This window comes from Aplidium turbinatum, chromosome 9, assembly GCF_918807975.1.
Source record: "Aplidium turbinatum chromosome 9, kaAplTurb1.1, whole genome shotgun sequence".
Lineage (NCBI taxonomy): Eukaryota > Metazoa > Chordata > Ascidiacea > Aplousobranchia > Polyclinidae > Aplidium > Aplidium turbinatum.
Genome location: NC_137480.1, coordinates 23,419,002 through 23,439,630, shown reverse-complemented (window position 1 = coordinate 23,439,630; position 20,629 = coordinate 23,419,002). Strand labels below are relative to the sequence as shown.

General features: G+C 37.8%; 1 protein-coding gene across 1 annotated transcript in view; it reads left to right on the top strand.

The window, feature by feature from the left end:
- The window catches only part of LOC145777223 (protein bicaudal C homolog 1-like), a 41,003-nt gene that overhangs the window by 10,998 nt on the left and 9,376 nt on the right, over positions 1-20,629 (top strand). The window contains exons 4-13 of the mRNA XM_082588547.1: positions 9,246-9,389; positions 10,516-10,610; positions 13,164-13,217; positions 13,540-13,728; positions 14,181-14,222; positions 14,971-15,075; positions 16,648-16,743; positions 17,199-17,339; positions 19,384-19,582; positions 20,457-20,611. Coding sequence (XP_082444673.1) covers positions 9,246-9,389; positions 10,516-10,610; positions 13,164-13,217; positions 13,540-13,728; positions 14,181-14,222; positions 14,971-15,075; positions 16,648-16,743; positions 17,199-17,339; positions 19,384-19,582; positions 20,457-20,611 — 1,220 coding nt within the window. The remainder of the gene's footprint in view (positions 1-9,245; positions 9,390-10,515; positions 10,611-13,163; positions 13,218-13,539; positions 13,729-14,180; positions 14,223-14,970; positions 15,076-16,647; positions 16,744-17,198; positions 17,340-19,383; positions 19,583-20,456; positions 20,612-20,629) is intronic.

Here is a 20,629-nt window from a genome sequence, read left to right as displayed (position 1 = left end):
GTGGAGCTCGCCTTTTTGTAAGGTGCGGTGTAAATCATTTTTTGCTATTTTGGTCGACTGCTAAGACCGTTAAAGCTTTAAATTCAAAGTAAAACATTACTTTCATGCAATGTATTGAATAACGACAGCAATAAAATATTGCCGAATTAAACTTGGTGTAGAATGTGCTTGGTTTGGCTACTACTGTCTTTGTCGAGTAGATCTATCATATCCACAATGATTTTTTTAAAATCTGTTGCTTTTCTTAAGATTTGCACTCAGTGTTGCTGTGTGTTTTTTTTCTTTTTTTCCTGTGTGTGTTCACATAATATTTATGGTAATAATTAATGCATTTTTGCACAAGTTAACAACACACTAGCATTCAAACAAAATTTGTGGAAAGAAACAGATGTTTTTAATCTTTTTCACGCTACGTCCTTATCTCAATCTTTGTCGTCATTCTGGCAGATGTCTCCCTGTTGTGGTTTCTTCTCCAATGTTATGTGTCGGCGCAATTGTTTGCTTTTCCAATATGGTAGTTAATTTAAGCGATTGTTTTATCTGCGATGTTACTGCGGCAGTCATCCATAAGTGTTATCATATCTGCCATCAGCGAATCTATAACCTGGAAACATTAAGATAACCTTGACCCCTCCAATTGAACTGTTTTTCAATGAATCACTATCGACTAACGTTAAATTACCTATAGAAACATATCATTTCTGTATCACTACGTGTGCTTAGTCATGAAATTGCTTCAAAATTAAGTCAACTATAGTTTTTAAACAAATTTGTAGTTTGAAATAACGTAGTCGCTCATAATCTATAACAATGGCTTTTGTTTATTAAGAAGCGTTTCGTTTCTCATCATTGTCATGAAATCTGGAATCAGGATTTGCCATCAAGGCGAAGCCATTCTTGTGAGATTGTGCGGTGCGAGACTCGGTTCTGGCAATACCAGCTCACCACTTGTGCAATTTAGTTGTCTCCAATGCGAGTCATTGGAAAATGCTTCCACATTCTGTTGATAGCCTCAAACAGCTGCGCACGCGATAGGTGAAGGTTTAAAGTAAGGAAGCCAATCTTCGTGTCCACCTTTTGTCATGTCTTGAAGAGTCCTGTCAAAAACACATGCTCTTGAGCGGTGTCGAACCAACGTCCTTTCGAACTTCGAACCTGAGCTCTCACCACTCTGCTATGCAGCCGGCAGCACATCATCACAATCAGAGCGTCCATAACAAAATCTAAATAAAAACATGTTCTTTGCGTTGATATTACATCCAACAACGTTGTGACGAATATATTTTGAAGTATCTTTAACATCATTGTTGCTGACATTTGATCAATTAATATTCTCTACTTTTCACACATAGTCGCCGTTGATCTAAAAGTTTGGGTGGAAGAATGTACAGTATTTGCCAAATTGAAAGTGATCAATTTTATGAAATAATCACCTGGCAAAATGCTCACATAGCCCTTTGTGAGAGACAATGGGTTCGCTTTCTTTGAAGTAGGGAGGTGTAAACTAAAAACTCTTTTGAAACTCGATATGTTTCTATGCTTTTCTATCTGTACCTATTGTAATCTTAAACCAGTGGGTACACTACAAGGCTATTTGTAGTCTGGTCCGCTGGTATCATAAGCGTGTGGTTTATTGTCTGGCCCATGTTGGAGAACTCAACAACTAAGCGGAATGCACTATTTAGGATTTCAAGATAGCTCTTCCAGTCACATCAACGTACATACAACGTTGTGATGCATAGAAACTATTGAAAAAAAAATGACAACCACTTTTTATAAAACCCATGTTCTTAACACCTCATTTGTTCCTAGAGTGTCATTGTCCAGTAATTCTGACGTCATAAGAATGCACTGTCTGTCCGACCTTTCCAGCATGAAACACACTCGTAGGAGGGATAGCACCTTCAAATTGTTGAACAGTCCGCAATGACTCGGTTATGTCATAAAAGTGGGAGCTTAGGAAGCGATAAATATACAAATCATATATTTTAAAAGATCGTTAACTTACCAACATATTAATGGAATACGATTGTTACTATTATACCATTTGAAACTCCCTTATTTTTATAACTATCTCACTTTGTGACCTCATTTCTTTTAGGCCAATGCCCTCATACACGTTTGCTTGTCATTGACCGTGCTATCGTTTTAAAATGTTGTGGCAATAACGAAAAATCTGCGTTGAACCAGCGAAGTCTTGCAAAGATTGACCCAATATCAACTCTACTGTATGTTGGGGCACCTGAAGGCGACGAAGTGTGTGGGTGTTGTGACTTTAATCTTTCAAAATTTTGCAAATAATTACGTTGACTGCAGAGAATGTGATAATAATTAGGTTATGCCAACTGAACACTTTCTCTCACCAACGATATTGCATCCAAGTTAGGAAAGCCTGTTTTTTCCAAGCACTCAGCGACGAAAGATGAGTTGTTCAATTTCATGTTGTTCAATTTCATTGGAGACCGCTCAGTTATATGAATGGTTTATAGGCAGTGGTTAACTCTTCATCTTGTGTGTTGCCCACGAACTTATTCCAATTTACAGTCGAAGTTTATTAAATATTTTGACATACAACTTTTTTACGAGCTTGTATTTTCAAAACCAAACTGATGTCATTATTCTACGTTAATGATGCGAAATGGAACCATCTTCATTTCTATGCCATCATTACAGCAACCATTCGAAGTGTCAGTTTTGCAATTATGGTGAATTTGATAGCTTAAACAGGAGATCAGCTAAACTACAATATATCATACACAAACCGCATATGTGATCTGTAAATTTTCTTTTAGCGTATTATTCTTCTTTTACATTGATTTGATGTCTACGGACGTCATGGCACTTCAAACGAACAAGGTTGTCTCTCTTCCGCCATGCATTGAAGCCAGCATCAGAAACAAAACGTACCCAGAAATCGTCAACTTCTTTTATTGTTTGTGTTCTTTAAAGGTCAAACTTTTAAGTTGGTCAAATTCGCTTTCTTGGATGAAAATAACTTTTTTCGCAAAAATATCTATGTAGTCATGCTGGGGTTTTCGTCACACATGACTGCGTACACGTCACGGTAGCGCCATGATCTTGAACATTTTCAAGACGTTTTTCTGCCTTAGATTTTTAGTAATGCTCCACAACAAATATTAGCACATCAAGTCTTCTAAATATAACACAGCTTCGTTTCAGCAAAACTTTTTTGGGAGTTGCTTTTTTAACATAACTTTTGCGTTGAAACACGTTATCTACTTGCATGGTCGATAAAAATTGGAACAAAAGAAGAAATCTTATCAAGATATCATCTAATTCCTGGGGCTATGCGTCTAGTTTTTTGGAGCTGTTGACATTTAATCTGGTATGTAATTTTCAGCCTTTTGTTTTATCACTTCGCCTATTTCAAACAGTTAATGATATACACATAACTGCGCTTGGCTGTCCAAGATCGCCTTTGTGGTGGCTGTGGCGGGTACATTCTTCTGTTTTCTTCGAAACGATTTAAGCTTCTGTTACGCTTGTTACCTATATTGAGATAAGGAAAATTGCACTACCCCCACTCTCAGAGATTTAAATTTTCGGTTCTATGAAATAGACTTCTCGCAATGCTGTTTTGAAGCAAACATGGCCACTTCAGCATCAGACTTAAAAAAGTTTATCTGGTAAATTTTTAGTTGCATTATATTCCCAGACCCTAAATTCTCAACTGCTCATTATTTTTATAATGCGTGGTGCAGGTGGTTATTAGATGAAACGTTATGCTGCCTTTGACCAATTTGAGCTTGTATGGCAAGTTAAATTTCATAACTACACTGTCTATCTTGCTGTTGAGGCATTGGTTGCTCGAATTCTAGCCAGTATACTTTACCTTTTAACTTGCTGATATGTATCAAAGAGCTTTGTCCAAGAAACACTTAGTTTAAGGTTTCTCTCTAAATAGCATCAATCTGTAACAGATTTCCATTATCAATTTCTTGATTGTATAAATCTTATTTTATGAATCATTCAGCAACGTACGTTGGGGTGTTCGAACGATTGTTTAAAATAACTTTTGTTTATGCAAAAACGTTACTCGAAGCAAAACCAAGTTCAAAATTTTTTTTTCTTGAAACGCAATTTTGCATACATATTTTATTCGTATATACGACACGTACATTATTTCAATTTTTTTTTTGTTTTTTTCTGAACCGAACTGTGATGTCTTAGTAATTAGCAAATCCTCGGAAGTAACAAAGGAGTAGTGCATCGAAACAAAAGTATTATTCGTTTGTTTTTTATTAACCAGCCCTAGCATGCACTTGGCCAAGTCAACTTGCAGTCCAGATTAGAGAAAGTAAATGATTTCTTCTAACGTGAAATACTTCCCCGAATTGTTTGTGCTCCTCATAACCAAAGTCTAATCTTTAAGCACTGTTTCCAGGATCTATTTACAGTCGAGTTAAGTTCAAGAATTAGAATATTTTTGAAAGACGTTCTTCCACTCAACAATCTTCACTTGGCTGTTGCGTCACAATGGCCATTGTTATTCTACGCGCCACTGTTGTTATGATATTCGAGAATGGCTTTGTTGTTTTACCGCATTTCAATTAACTTAGTGGCTTAAAACGTGGAAAGCCATTTGTTGGCAGCCTAGTTTCAAGTTTATCTTCAAGAGGCCTTTGGAAGTTCTAAATAGAAAAATAAACCGGCCTTGCTTTTTACGCCTAAATTCGAGGAAAAAATATTTTTTAGCCAAAAATTAATTTCAACAAATGGTGCAAGCTGATACACTTTCTTTGCTTCCACATACAATATGTGGTAATATAGGGGAATTTTATTTGCAGAATTAAGAAATAGTAACGTTGAGAGTAATAGGTTTTTATTTCCCGCTTGTAATGAAGTTGTTTACTTAAAAAGCAATAAAAAATCGATTTGTTAAATTATCTCACTGGCCTTGAAATTGATAAGATGTTGATTGTATTTTAAGTGAGTTGAAATAATACATTGCAAGCAGCAAGGTAACTTTGCAAATTGTTGAACAATTCTCGATTTTTTTTCATTGCTAGCTTCAACTTCTTTCAACCAGTCGCCTCACTTAAAACATATTGGAATCACATACTTCCCAAGATGGAATGCAGAATTGCCACCAACAATAGTTTAACACCGTAATATCATGACAACAACAGTAAACTCAATAAACTTACCAAATGACTTGCGTTTTACTGCCAATGTATTCCCCAATACTGTGGAGAGTTGGAGACATTTACTATAACTTTTGATTGGTAACAACTTTCTGTGAGTATGGTATATCAGTATTTGTATCAAAACTTTAATTTTCCTCACGATCTTAATACGTTTACAATCGTCAATTGTTTTCACCTTATTCAGCTGGATGAATAAAAAAGGCAGCCGACAAGGCAAAAACTCCAATCACAGTTCAGGAAAATTTTCGAAAGTATTGCTTTTGAGAGTGGCTAATATTTATTTCCGCTGTAGATGAAAGCAATAACAATATTACGATAAACAAAACAGTTTCAAACGTTTTGCTGCTAAATACCGTATATGTAGTTTGCGACCTGTTTTGTTATAATCATGTTTCTACCAAGCACTGGATCCATGTATCATAAGAAACTGGTAGGGTACGATGAAGGTCTTATTCGAAAGCAATAACTATAATTAGTCCCCGAAAGTTGGAGTATAAACGATCGATTATGGGAATGTTTATCTTTGGACTGAGAAATCCCCTTTGAAAGCTTAATCCTGGCAGTTTCGCATACTTGTAGTGTTGCGAATTTTTTACCAACAAATTCAATTCTCAACGAAATAAAACCCAAGCACTAGTAAAAAAAAAAACGAAGTATTCACTATAATTAGCCCCCGAAAGTTGGAGCATAAACGATCGATTATGGGAATGTTTATCTTGGACTGAGAAATCCCCTTTGAAAGCTTAATCCTGGCAGTTTCGCATACTTGTAGTGTTGCGAATTTTTTACCAACAAATTCAATTCTCAACGAAATAAAACCCAAGCACTAGTAAAAAAACGAAGTATTTCTGTGTTAAAAAGTCGTATGCTTGATTAATGGGCAATTCATGGGCATGGGCAGTGATTAATGGGCAATTCTTCACAAAGTAAAACGGTTAGTTTGTTTCGTAGTTGACTCGAAAGGAAAACGAAACTAAGACAAAAATTTTGTGTTGACATTAAATAAAATTTCGGAACAAGATTAATTCGAACGATCCGTATGTGCAAACTCATGCACGATCTAGAAGTAAATAATTTTACGCCTATGATGCAATTCACAGTTTTTCCTCACGGTATTGAAGCTGAACTGTTAGTAGCTTGAGTTAAAGCACCACTTGAAAGTAACTTTGTTTAAAAGCTATTGAGATGGCGCAACACAATAGCTCTTTTAATTGCTCGATAACTTCATTGAAATACACCGTCATTGTCAAAGTATGTTCAATATTACAGTTTAGTTTTCAAATAGACGCAAAGAGAACAATTGGAAGAGATTGTTCCAATGAAAGTATTTATTCTACTATTGTTAATGGAACGTTTCAGTTTGGGTTCAATCTTTGCTTAAACTAAAGATAAATGTCGGCGTCCTTTTATGTTTTCGATTCGCTTTTCGTCATTGTAATTGCAACATAAGCAACAATCACACTGGTCAGTAGTTGGCAATTTGATCAATTTTTGGCCCTTGTTGCCCCCATTTAGCTGTCCCAAATTTTGCTTGCGATATTGTGTTAACGTTGTTACAGGTTTTTAATTGGCCATTGCGGTCCTTAAATTAAATTTAAAGAATCTTTGTGCTCAGCAATCTGAATTTGAGAGCCCTACAAAATGCAATACACCAGCTCGACAATATAGGAGGAAACATAACTTTCTCGAATTTATAATATTTATTCCAAAAGGACAAACGTATGATGATGAGATGATGAAGAAATGGCAATGTCACATAATTTTCAATATTGCCTAACTCTGATACGGTTTAATTGGCCTCGCTGCACTTAAAGCTAATGAATTGTGTGCTTTGTTTTTCCGGAATGTCTTTCACCAGATTGTGACAAAATCTATAATCATCATCACTGCCCAAAATAGCATCGATCATTTACAAAATCATTCAAGCAGAACAAGTTTATCTTTCACTGCGAGAATTATCGAGTTTGTGACGCTACATTTGATAATTTCTGAAATTGTCTGATAAGGCAATCAAGTTGACGCGATTACCTTGATTTCATTGAACACATCCAAAAATGTTCTGCCTTTAACAAATTGATCATGCTTGATCAGCTGTGATCTCCCTTATAAATTTCCTCTATTTTTTCTGTCTTTTGTTGTCTTGATAATTTCATCATGCTTTTCATACCCGTAATTTCTCTGGTATTGCCAAAATATTTCATTTTTGTCGTCATTTTGTTCGTTTAATTTATCATCTCTTCCTCAAGCTGCGGTTCGCTCTCATGATCAACTTACTGCCATTACACAGATTGCAAAAGGTTGTTTATTGGAGTGCTAAACGATAAAAAAAGCAGCTTTTACTGGTCGGACAGACGGTTCAAAGACAAGTGAATCTGGGTCTCTTGGAGCGGCGTAAGGTCAGTTTGTGCCGTGATTTTGGAAAATACGCTCAGGCTTTCCGATTTCATTAAACAAGCTTTCGTTGCCCCAACGCAATGGAAAACCGCTCCGATTTATGTTTTATCGCACCTCCTACTTCCGCTGCATATGAGCATTGAGCATTCTCGGACAGCAAATTAGCAGTTTTTTACAATGTTTTACAATGTAAAAACGACTGATTTGCTGCCTGTAATTCTGTTTTTTCAAAAGCAAATTCAATATCGTCTTTGGCATCCGTTGAATAAAGTCTCTTAATTTATAAGCGTAATTAAATGCGATTTTTATGTCTTTCAGACCGGGTATGTTTTTGCTATTATTATTTGTATTGGAAGAAACCAAGAAGTGAACCGGTTTGACCACTAGGCGCGGCTAATGAACATCGTAGACAGAACTGCTTAATTTTTGCAAAGTCAAAACCTGCGTATTGAAAGAAAGTGATGAATTTAAAAAAAAAACGAAAGTTTTTCAGTTTCGCCATGATGACGTCATAGAGCTCTATTGTTGATCGTTTATGGAAGAAAGGCTTTGAATTCAGGTTTACGTCTTCGTATAATCGTGCTGGCGTTTGTACAAACACACAAGGCTCCCTGAGCTCACATGTATGCGTTTACATAAGTCGTCATTCAACAACGGTGTATGGCCAATAAGATCTACTTTACCTCCATTGAACGTGGCATTTTGGCGTTGTATCGAAGAATAGCCATAACAATGAAGCTAAGGTGGCATTGAGAGGCTCTTTCTTGCCATTCCTACTTTCACATGATATCTTTCATTACTTTATGTAATGTAAACATGACGAGATTAATTTATTACAGAAGACATGGATTTCTTTATTTTCTTGACCGCTAAAGATGTTCTTCCTTTCTAAAATTTATGATTCAAGAATTAAATCCATTTTTATTGCCTCTAGTTGACAATGGACTTAGCGTTTATGATAACATCCTCTTGTAGTTGAAAAGCATGCTTCAGCTATCACGAAATGCTGATAGTATCACGCAACTTTGCTTTGGTAACTTTGTTTATATAAAAAAAATTATATAAACTACTACGGAGCAAATACAGGACAACGCAACCAATCTCCAGCAGATGTTTCCCAGACAGCAAAATAGTCTGCAGACGTTGAATCAATGTAAAAATGACGGATTTTTCTGTCTGGATTTGGAAAGCACCCTCGTTCCATTTCAGTTGTTGTTGTATGTCAAGTGGTGTTTGTTCCCATTTCAATTCCATCCGATACAGGAGTATATCCATGGATGTTGAAATAACGTCGTTATAGCAACGCTAGGACGATTTAATTCTCATTACTCTATTCTGGGGTGAAATTTAAAAGATGTGTTTGTTTCCTCTTTACTGCATTGTGCAGGATGGGAATTGGGAAGGCTAAGTCATGAATAAAAACTTACATATTATTTATTTTCCGTCAAGATCGACAAAAAATATCCAACATCTCAACCTGGTCAAAGTAACGTTGTCGAACCAAACAAAAGTACAGAGTACAGGGTTGCCATACATAGCCAAGATGGCTTAAACATCCGGCCTGTCGTTTTTGTGATAATAATTCGTGAACGAAACGTGAACGCGTTGAAGTTTTAATTAAATGAAGCCTATCGTTACCGATTGCCACATGAAGTGAAAATAACAGGACGCTATTTATTGCAGATCCCCACATTAAAGTGAGCGGGAAACAAGAGAATGTGAAAAAAGCAAAAGCCCTAGTGATGCAGGTTCTAGACACCAAATGCTCGCGAGTTACGCTGAAGATGGATGTCTCACACACGGAGCACTCTCATGTTATTGGAAAAGGTAGGAGTTGCCTTTTTTATCACATTCAGGCTTATGCCCGGTAATTGAAGATAAGAAAACATTATTGAGAAACGTAGTGGTCGCTATTTTTGTCGCATTCAACCTAAAGCCCTGTGACTGCACATGAAAATTAAATAGACTGGAAGGCAAGAATGGCAGTTCTCATGTCCACTTTCAAGAACGTCATTAAGTCTTTTGCAAAGACATGACTGCTTGTCCTCGATGGGTGTCGAAACCGCGTCCTTTCGAACGTTATGCAGGATCACGAGAGCCCTGGAACGACGTTCGATAGGGCGCCGGTTTGACACCGCTCAAGAGCATTTGGCTGTGTCTTTGGCAAGACACTTAAAGGCATGTCTGAAGGTGGACACGAAGATTGGCTTCTTTGCCTTCCCGTCCACTTAATCAAAATCTTCAACCACCGGGCGTAAGCCTGGATACGACAAACTAACTTGACAGCCGACTTCTATTACTGTTTGGTTGTTGAGCACTGTGGGTTCCAGGGCTAACATTGAGGGTGTCTTATATTGCAATCAACTACCGGGTTTTTGAAGGAGTCCTCCTCGTTGGCCGAACACATTTTCTTTAACTCGCGTGGAGCGGGCTTATTCCTCGTCATCCAGAACAGAATGCTTGGCGGTTGCGAACGACGTCTGGAAAGTTTGTAGTTCCCTAAACCTGCTGAGTGCCAGACTGGAATGAAATTTAGTACCATTTGTAAAACGTCTTTGGCATGGCTCGATGGGAATCAAACCCGCATCTATCGACGCAGAGGCGACCCTCTGCGTCGAGGCGACCCTAGGCGACCACTTCATTCACAAGGCCATTGAGCCGATTTGCTTTCGCTGTTGCACACAAGGGTTTGTTGCGTATCACGTAACAAAACTTAACTGCAAAGGCGTAGCATTACAACGGAACTTTGTAGAAATAAATTAACTGTCATTTACTTTTTCTATCTACTCAGACAGCAAACCCATCATTTTTACATTGATTCAGCGTCTGCAGACGTTGCATTAATGTAAAAATGATGGATTTTGCTGTCTGGGTAAATAAACCGTCTCAGTTAAAAATCGAGTGTTTGAGTCATTTTCCGGTATGACAAATTGATTCGACTTCCAACCATCAGGTGGCAACAATATCAAGCGAGTCATGGAAGAGACCGGTTGCCACATCCACTTCCCGGATTCCAACAAGAACAGTCCGGCGGAGAAGAGCAACCAAGTAAGAACTAATTTATTGGCGAAGATGTTTGTATCTATTCAAATTTTTGCTATTATGACCCAAAGATCTCCACGATTCATGTCTTCCATATTTTTGCATCTTCAATATTTTCTCTAGCTTTTCTTAATCAATGTGAGACTAGTTTTCTTTTATAGGCTTGAAAAAGGCTAGATGTAAATCCGAAAACGTTTGCTATTTTGTTTTTATAATGTTAAACGCGGTGTTGTTGCTCAGTTAGGTCTGTTTCAGTGGCGTAGCTAGGGGGGGGCGGACCGCCCCGGGCGGCACGTCTGGGGGGCGGCACTTTCAGACAGGAGGTTTTGTTTTTTTTGGTTGATAATGCAAAAGTACACGAAAAATAAAAGCAAACAGAATGGCAACGTTCAAAACAGTGGCGTAGCCAAGGGGAGGTTACAATGATGCTTTCAGTCTCTATGTTTCTAAAACAAAGTTTGCCTAATTTTATACGAAACTCCATTAAAAGAGCGAGTTTTGCCAATACCAAACATTCAAATATCTCAGCCAGGAATTAGCAACAAGAAAACATAGAGACTTAGCTTTATTAAGTTACCGAAAAATTCCCAAGAAAACATGATCTTATCCTTTTGCTATGCCACCGGACAGCACCATTTTACAGGAATATTTATACCCACATTTTTGTTGAAAATGCTCTCAGAATGCACCAAATCCAAAGTAATTTTTCAAAATTTTCTTGGGGAGGCCCCCCAGACCCCCCCGCCGCTGGGTGTCGTCTTTGGCGAGGACGCCGGTGGGTTTCGCCCGCCGGACCTTAAAACCCCCCCTTTCAAGATTCCTGGCTACGCTACTGATTCAAAACATAGAATAATTTCACTTAAAGTCAATTAAAAAACTTTCATTTTCACATGCTTTTTCTTGAAGGGGCGGCAAAATCTGAATCCGCCCCGGGCGGCACATTCCCTAGCTACGCCACTGGTCTGTTTATGGTTTAAAAAAGTAACCTCTGTACCCGGATTGTAATATTCGCGTTGTTTCATATTGTGGTCTGTGTCAAGGAAGTGGCACTTGGGATAATGATGCTGCACGTCTGAGGCTTCGTTGAGCTATTGCAAATTGTTACAACTACTGCGATGGGCAGCCAATGCTTGTTGTTGCGAGGATGCTTCACTTATTTCATAATCTGTTTGTAGCATAAACAATAAGCATCACCAACATAATCTGCACTGGTTTTAATAAGAGGTTTAATAATTCCAACTATTTCGTTACATCGCTTAGTGGTTGAAGTTGCATCGAAGATGAAACATTATTCCAGTGAAGATGAGATTAATAACAACAGCCTAGACCTGGTACGGCCTACAATGATTCACTGTCATCCTGTGAATAATAAAATCTTTGACAATTCTTTCGATGCAATTCCAGCCGTGGTTGAAGGTCTTTAGTGGAACGTTGCTTGTTTGGTGTGGTGAGAAATGGTGATGAACAAGGCGTTTGTTTCGCACCTTCAAGTAATTTCCCAATTATTTAGTGACAATCTATGTTATCTTAGATCGTAGATTTAAACTATGAGTCAATTTTATTAGACATTTTCTAATTTCAAAACAGCCACTGTCGCGTTTCGTGTGCAGTTTCTTAGAACAATCCTTCGCTCTCATGTGCTGCAAACTATTGGCCATTGTTTGTAATGTTAGAATTTTCATCTTTGCTGAAAGCAGCTTTGCTGAAATCCAACCGGTAATAATTTTTGTTGTTGACCAATAGTCGAATCACAAAAGCAGTTTGGTTGAAGGAACTACTGTCACAAGCTCATTTGACGGAACATGTTGCAGTAGTACTAGTATTACAGAAATTATTTTCGATTCTTCGTCTGTGTAACAGATGTTTTAATTTTTTTAATTTTCAACTTGTAGGATCTTCTCAAGCTGTAGCCCAAGGAACAAATATCAACAAGTCAATATCCAGTACTTGTCCTGTGTCATTTTACATGAGAAATGGTTTAACGGTTCCATGTCTTCTGCAATTAAAGCAATATACTGTAACTTAACTCTTACCAGATCAACTTTGTGTAATGAACTTGAGAAATAAAATATTTCGCTCAAGAAATTCTTCATCAAGTCATGCTTAAATTTTATTATTCTCTTGGTATTCATTATCCGGGGGCAGTTGTCCGGGAGGAAATTGTCCTACGGGAGCAATTGTCCTGGGGCCGATTGTCCGGGGGGCAATTGTCCGGATACCACCACCTTCGGTAACAGGGACATCACCGGATTAAAACTGGACTACTACTACATACAGTTACTTAACTCTTACCAGATCAACCTTGTGTAATGAACTTGAGAAACAAAATGGTTTGAACGTCTGCTCAATTCAATCAAAAAATAAAGAGCCCAAAATATAGATACCTAACTCATGTTCAACAAACATTGTCAAAAATAAACTGTTTTCATCTTCAGTGCTATTGACTAGCAGTGAAGATCGACGCAGTTTGGTTTGCGAAACGTTTGTTGAACTTGAGGAAGTTCCAACAAGAGTGTAGTGGCATTGTAGTTGCTTCATGGGTTGTCATTTTATGTTTAGGTGTCTATCGCTGGCCTTCCGGTTGGAGTAGAGAGCGCACGGAGTAAAATCAGGGTGAGTTTTGTCGCTGTGGAATCATGTCGCTTTCACAACCAAAACTGCTCAATTAATTATCTGTGTTGTGCAACATCTGCTGTATGAAAAAGACCATCTTGTTATGTCGTTTTATTATTGCTACGTCCATATCATCTCTTTTTACAAAGTACAGTAGAATTTACATATAATGACACCCAAATAGACTTACGAAAGACTTAGCGAAATGTCCTCGTAGCCTAACTCTACCTGTAGTTTAAAAACGTGACTTTGCACCAAATGCCACATAGCGAAGTTTAACTATAGTCAAATTTTATCTTATAAATCAACTTCATTTTTACAGGAATTACTCCCAATTGTTTTGACCTTTGACCTATCGATGTCGGGAACAATTCCTGATCCCAATTCGCCCCCCATCCAACACATTGTGCAGACTTATAACATCAGCGTGCAGTTCAAGCAGAGGATGAAGGTGTACTGCACGACCACTTGCACAGTTCGTGGATCAAACGACAACGTTTCCGGATTAGTGGTAAGTGGTTTGTAGATTAAACCGGTTCAAACTGGTTTACAAAAACCAAAACTTGTTTTGAGTGGCATGCCTCGCTAATCACAAACTTTAAAAGACTAGGCTTACTTTGCAGAGCATTTTTCTTTTGGGCCAGGTTATCAATAAAAAGATTTTATTTTTCATTGAACTTGAAAACAATTTAGTTCCCAAATGTTCCTTGACCATAAGTTTAGTTTCTGGATTTTGGTTCAAGTTTTTTTAGTTAAATTAAAGAAGCGTTTCATGAGTTTGCTTATCATCAGCTTTTCTTTAGATTATTAAGTTTGCAAACGTTTAATTAGTGCAAAATATCATAATTCTGGCAACCATGTTGTTCCGTGTTTAACCCTATTCAAACCATAGACCAAACATATTATTACATAACAACTCCCCATCGCTTGTTTCGCATTAATGTTCTTGTTGTCTCATCATAGGAGGGAACAATGAAGCTGATGCAGATAACAGGCGGACAAGCGGTGAGTTTGACAACAGCGAAACGATTTATAAAACAGAAAAAAAGAACTTTGTGAAGGACTTTCTAACTTAGGACCTTTTCCATGAAATGTTAAGTTTTAGGTTAATCATCGAGTTTCAAAAGTGGTTGGTCTCTGCAAAGTCCGGCCTGCGATGGCCCAAATGCCTAAAACAAAGGCGGCATCCTTAATTTTTAAAATCTATATTCAACGTGAGATGTTTAAATCGTTTATGTTAAAATACAAACGGATAAGAAGGTTAGTATAAGTATAAGAGGTTGGCTGACAATTAAGTAAGCTTTGCCTAGTTTTGAAAATGAGAAGAGGTTCTCTCATTGGCACCGCATATCATCACAGCTAGTGGTGGCGTGTCATCTCAGGATCTAGCTATTCTCTTGGACCGCACCACCGCTCGGCTTGTCGTTTTTGTAACAAAACGTACACGTCAGTATTTTTTCACAGAAAAAAAGTTTTCAAGGATTTATTGCCACTTAATGGTGACGGCGGTTATCAAACAAACAGTTGATCAACTTTCAACTCGTTTCATAAAAACATTTACGAATATTTCCAAATATTTCAAACAATTAATGTCAATTTAAAGTAATTTTATGTTTGTTATTAGTAAACGTTCGTATTTTTTTTTTTTTTGAGCAGTTTCGTGTATATATTTTTTCTTGATTTTTTATTCAATGACGTAATAATTGACGTGCTTGTTTGGATCACGTGACTTAAACTACTGTCCCTTCCTCAGGTACGCGTGACATCACAGATGGAGGTAGCACCCCAGCAGCATTCCTACATGCTGGGTAGGAACGCCATCAACGTCAACCAGATCATGCAAAAGACCGGAGCTCAGGTATTGTGGTGTGTTCGTCAAAGACAGGGATGATCAACGTGGGGTAAATAACCCCTGGGGGTTCATTTAGTGTAGGAAAGGCATAGATGGTGAAGAGCTCTGATATGAAAGTTACTCTGGTGGGGGTCAATTTATTTACAGAAAATTGGCAAAGTGTAAACTAGAGCGAAAAAGTTTCAGATCCCAGGTTTGATAATATGATGACGTCAAAGGTAACATGTTAAATGTTGTGTTGTTGCTTAGTTATGTCTATTTATGGTTTAAAAAATTAACCTCTCTATCTAAATTATATGTTAAAACAATGAAAACTATTAATACTACAAAAGGTGGTCAATGCTAAGCAAAAAAGCAAAGCAGAGCGAATTAAATCAAATATGGTTATTACTATCTGAAGCCTTAACAGCCTGTTTCTTCTTTTGTTTCTGATGATCCGTTTGAGGTGAAACAGGTTGTTAAGGATTCAGATAGTAATAACTATATTTGATTTAAATTGTATGTTAAATATCTTTGAAGATATATTTTCTAAGAGCTTTGCTTTCGTCTTGGTTTGTATGCAGCTGGGGTTGGTTAGGGAATTAGGGATACAACTACAGCGTTTACGCTTTTTGAAGGGCTTAAAGCTCACAAGGCTTCATGTAAATTCAATTAAAACATTTATAAACCGCTCGTACACATGAAAACCCCCTTGAAATGCTTGCCTTCCACCTATCACTAGTTAACCCTTGAATATTGTGCATTTTAAGCGACGAGTTTTATTATATGCAAGTTTTGTGTGTTAAAGTACATTGAAGTTTCGTTACTAAACGGCTATTCGGTGAAAATATGTAAGCAAATGCATACACGATAATTTGATAGTATCGTATAGTTCAAGCTAATATTTTCCTTGTTTGCGCCAAATTGCTGTTTTCTTTGAATTATTCCGCATCAGTTTCTTACTCGCATTCTGTATTTTGACGTCAATAAACTGTCATAAGATGCCACTTTGATATTTAAAGCTCCACTCCTCAACTATTATGGCGTGGTTATAATCCGATGCCCCCAGGCTTAACCAGGCGAACACATGTTGGCATGGCAAGTACATTGACGTCATCTTAAGTTTGATGGCTTTGGACAACTTGGTTTGCACAGCAGTGACGCCACTGTGACCTCAGAGCTTGTAGCAAAATTGTCGCCTTTCGTAGATGTCCGTGTGTTTGTGCGTGTATCGTATACACCTTTTGTGCATCTTCGTGTACATCTTCTTCTGTGCTTTCGGGGTTCGCTTGTCTTAACTGCATTGGTTTTCATCCAGCTAATATCCCATCATTAAGTTTTTCCGTTACGTTCAGTTAGGATTAAATAATAGATTTTATCAACAAACGGCACATGGCAACCACTTTTCATTGTTAGGTCATATTGAGTAGGTTGCTAAGCGGAAAATGTTTCAACTTCTATTTCAAGAAATATTACGTTTATAGCATTCCAAAGCTTCCATATATCCAAAACTTTGTTTCAATATCAACAGGGGCCCCTCCAAATGTCGTCTATCATTACAGGTTGAACTAATAAGTGTTGTTTTCACTTCTTCTTCAGATCACCTTTCCCGACCCTAACTGCGTGCCGAAGAAGAGCACGATATTCATCACGGGCAACGTGGAGCAGGTTGTCCATGCTAGACGACGGTTGATGGTAGGTCGTGGTACAGGACTGACTGAAAAACGTTCACAACGTCTGCGAACGTTGAATTAATGTGAATTCTGGCTAGATTGTGACGAAAACAAACGAACTCTGTAATTGCTGGTTAAATCTGACGCAATGAAAGCCAACAGTGCTGTGACGGATTACGCGATTTGACGAAAACGAGAAGTTGCACTGGCGATTGTGCGCTGGTTCGGAACCTGGCAATGGCACTTATTAATGCACAGTGCATTTTCATTTTAATCGCAAAAATATCCATGAAGATGGCACAAGGAATGATTGAATGCCATGGAAATCTATTTAAAACATTTAACCACAGCGGAAAATATTTATTCCCCTCCCCCTAAAAAGCAGCTGAATATATTTAAATCTCTTCTTAGCCTTGTAAATGTCAACACTGTGCTGCAATTGCTTAAGAAACGATTCACTTGTTGTTGTTCCACCAGGGCTGTCTACCGCTTGTGCTCATGTTCGACATGAAGCAAGAGGAAGGAACGAACAACGACGACTCTGCATTGAACAGCCACTTGATGGAGTCGCTCGACGTCTTCATCAGCATCAAACAGAAGCCAAAACAACCAAGCAAGGTAGTGTTGGATATTCTTCTTGTCCTCCACAATGCGTCCGTCTTTGAATCTGTAGACATAGGTTCGATTCCCTGTCGGGTCATACCAAAGACTTTTTAAACTGGACTGAATCTAATTCCTGCTTGGCACTGAGCAATGGAATGGATTCGGGTAATAATGGACTCGCCTGCGCCTCTATACCGCTGCATTGACACTGTCTGCTTTGTAAAGCGCTGGAGAGCAACGCATAAAAAACCATACTACATTATCATCCACTGGCTACAAAAAGGTTTGGATGTCCATCAGCATTTTTACTTGCTCAGCAATAATTGCAACGTTCATCTTATGGATGATAAAGTGAAAGCAGAAACATAAAGTTATTGCTTCACTGACGTTCTGAGCACCATGGCAATGCGCATCTTCAGAACGAATACGGTACAACATAAAATTTGGATCAGTGCAAAATGTCAGTGAAACAATAGAAACAACCTATGTTTCTGCTTTTCCGATTGTATTCGTCAGATGAAAGTTGCAACTATTGCTGAAGAAGTAAAAAATGATGATGGACATCCAAACCTTTTAAGTATTCAACAGTTTAAGAATATTTTAAAACAAAGGTTTAATGTTTTAATACTCTGGCATACATGGTGTAGATTTAGTGCTTTACCCCCGAAACTACCGAGAGATCTTTCAAAATGATGCAAAATCCATTTTAGTGATCTTGCGTTATTCTTGTGATTTAGTTGAATATCATTGTTTGCGTAACTAATATGGACTTGTGGCATTCGCTGTAGCTTTTTCCCACGCTCCTGTTGCTTCAAACATAAAAATACATTTTTTCAAATCCCTGTGACGTAATTGTGGCCCTGCAGCTTGTAGGTTAAGCCTTTGCTCAACTACGGCCTGGCTGGAAAGTTCAGTCTTGTTACGTTGCATCAATGTGTGGAAATATTGAATTGATGTATAAGGTCTAAGCTTTTGTACCCTGTCATTAATTCCATTCAATTGTAGCTGTTAATTTAGACTAGTCACTAATTTGTATTCTTATTGAATTGAAGTGGCGGTTATTCAGTGCTGTCGGGGTTGCTCTGATTTTCATTTCTTTTAAACTACCATCTTGTATAGTATTGCCGTTGTTTGACGGCGTATGATGGCAAAACTGAGTTTGGAATCATGTTGGAACCCTTCATCATTTAATGTAATTGAAGGCTGCTCTACGGTTTCCGGTTTCTTTTCAATTATAGATTTTTTATTGAAAATTGCAATGAACTAACCTGATTTTGTGGCCAAGTCCAAGTTAGCACCAATTCCAAAGGGGCGTGTTGCAATTTCACAGTCCAGCAGTGATTCAAACTTTTTCTAGCTGACGGACACCTTTAGAATTCCTATTTGGTTACAGATCCCTGAAAAAAAATTAGATCAAAAAACGTAGGCGTTGGCTAGACCTGTCCCACTCCCACCTTGTGCTGCACTAAGTTTTTTGGTTTTTTTTTTTGACCTTTTGGATGTCGTTAATCATAGTGCTTGTCTGTAAATCTTACCTTTGTCTTTTGTCGTGCAGTCTCCTAAAGTGTTGTTATGGTTGCCTTATTGTTTTGGAAAATTTATGCCATCTTACGAATCTTATTAAGAATGTGTGTCAAATGAAAAAGCTTCTCAAGAAGTATTGCCGCTTTTCAACTCTGAACTTTTGTTTGTGCGTGATGGTGCAACGGCTGAAGGTTTCGGGTGGAACTGTTGACTTAAGAATGGATGATTTTAGTTTAAGTCCCTTAACAATTATTGAAAGTGTTCCTTAACTAACAAATATTATTTAAGCTAAAATTGCGAGAAAATCTGTTGTTATTTCGTCTGTTTAGCGTATGACGATTTTCAAGTCAAACTCAACAAAAGATTCGTTATTTTCCATTTGTAATCATCCATCATTAGCCACGAACAAAAGGTTTCATATGTTATGGCAGCTTGGCTAAAAAGATGTTTTCTTTTTCTGGTTCACTGGCAAAATTGTTTCGTAAAAGAATCAACAAAGAGTCATCGAAGCCTTAATACACTTTGTCAATTGCAGTCCGTGATCGTGAAAAGTGTCGAGAAGAACATTTTCAACATGTTCGAGGCTCGTCGAAGGCTGTTGAAACTGGCCACAACCGGTTTACAGACTCCGTCCCCACCGTCATCCTCTCCACCAATGAGCATCCCGACCACATCAAGCATGACGGAGACGCCAATGATCCGTCTCACCCAGCCACAAGTCAATAAGTACATAAGTAAGTCAGGTGGAGCTTTCCAAATTAAAATAATTGAACTTAATAGTGTGGAGGTAGAAATCTGCATCAAAAGCTAAAAAGCGCCCAATATTAAATAATATGACATGTTCTACTGGTGCAAATTAAGCTAAACTATCACAAGATGTATACAGTGACAATCTGCTTTTATTCCGACGTTTCGTCAATCAGACACGACTGACTTCTTCAGGGGGCTAGACCAGGTAGTGTCTACCTGTCTAGCATGGCAAAACACAGGACATATTGCTGAAAACAAATTTGCACCAGTAGAACATCTCATATTATTTAAATTAATGCCTGGTGAACAGCCTCATTCAATTTTAAGCGCCCAATATGTTGATACTAAACTTATGTTCAGCAAACGTTTCAAAATTAAACTGTTTTCATCTTCAGTGCTATAGAAAATATTTATGATCTTATATATTTGTGAGCATCTTATTGGTGACCGCGGTGACTGGCATAGAGCTGTCCTGAATTCTAGTTGCTTCATCCAAGTGCCAGAGCCAACAAACAGTTGGTTTTCTCTTCATTTCTGGTCATTGAAATCTACAGAAGATGTTGTGTGTTCGAACTAGTTCAGTTTTTACTTTGTTTCATATATATTCCTTTATTATCCACATTTTCTTTTGCTTGCAATCGTTCTACGAATAACTGGCTTTTCCAATTGTGATATAATGATGTGTCAAAAATATTGTATTTGCCATCTATTGTATTTAAAAGTCACAATAACTTTGTTGAAAAGTTGTTTTAAGTATTGTACTGATTGCAAGATTGTCTCGATCAAATCGTATCCAAGTTCCATATTCTCGTTGTCGTTTATCCTCGAACATCAATAGTTCCACCAAGTTGCTTTTAGGTATCATTCCTCCGAATGGAGTAGCCTTGGTAAATGGAGCCATGAACCCACTATCCCGTTCCTCGACTCCGACCGCAACTGCTGTGTTACGGTCTAATTGGCCCCACAGTCCTATGCCGAGTCCTTCACAGAGCCCATTTCCCATATCACAGCAAGTAAGTTTTTTGTTCAAT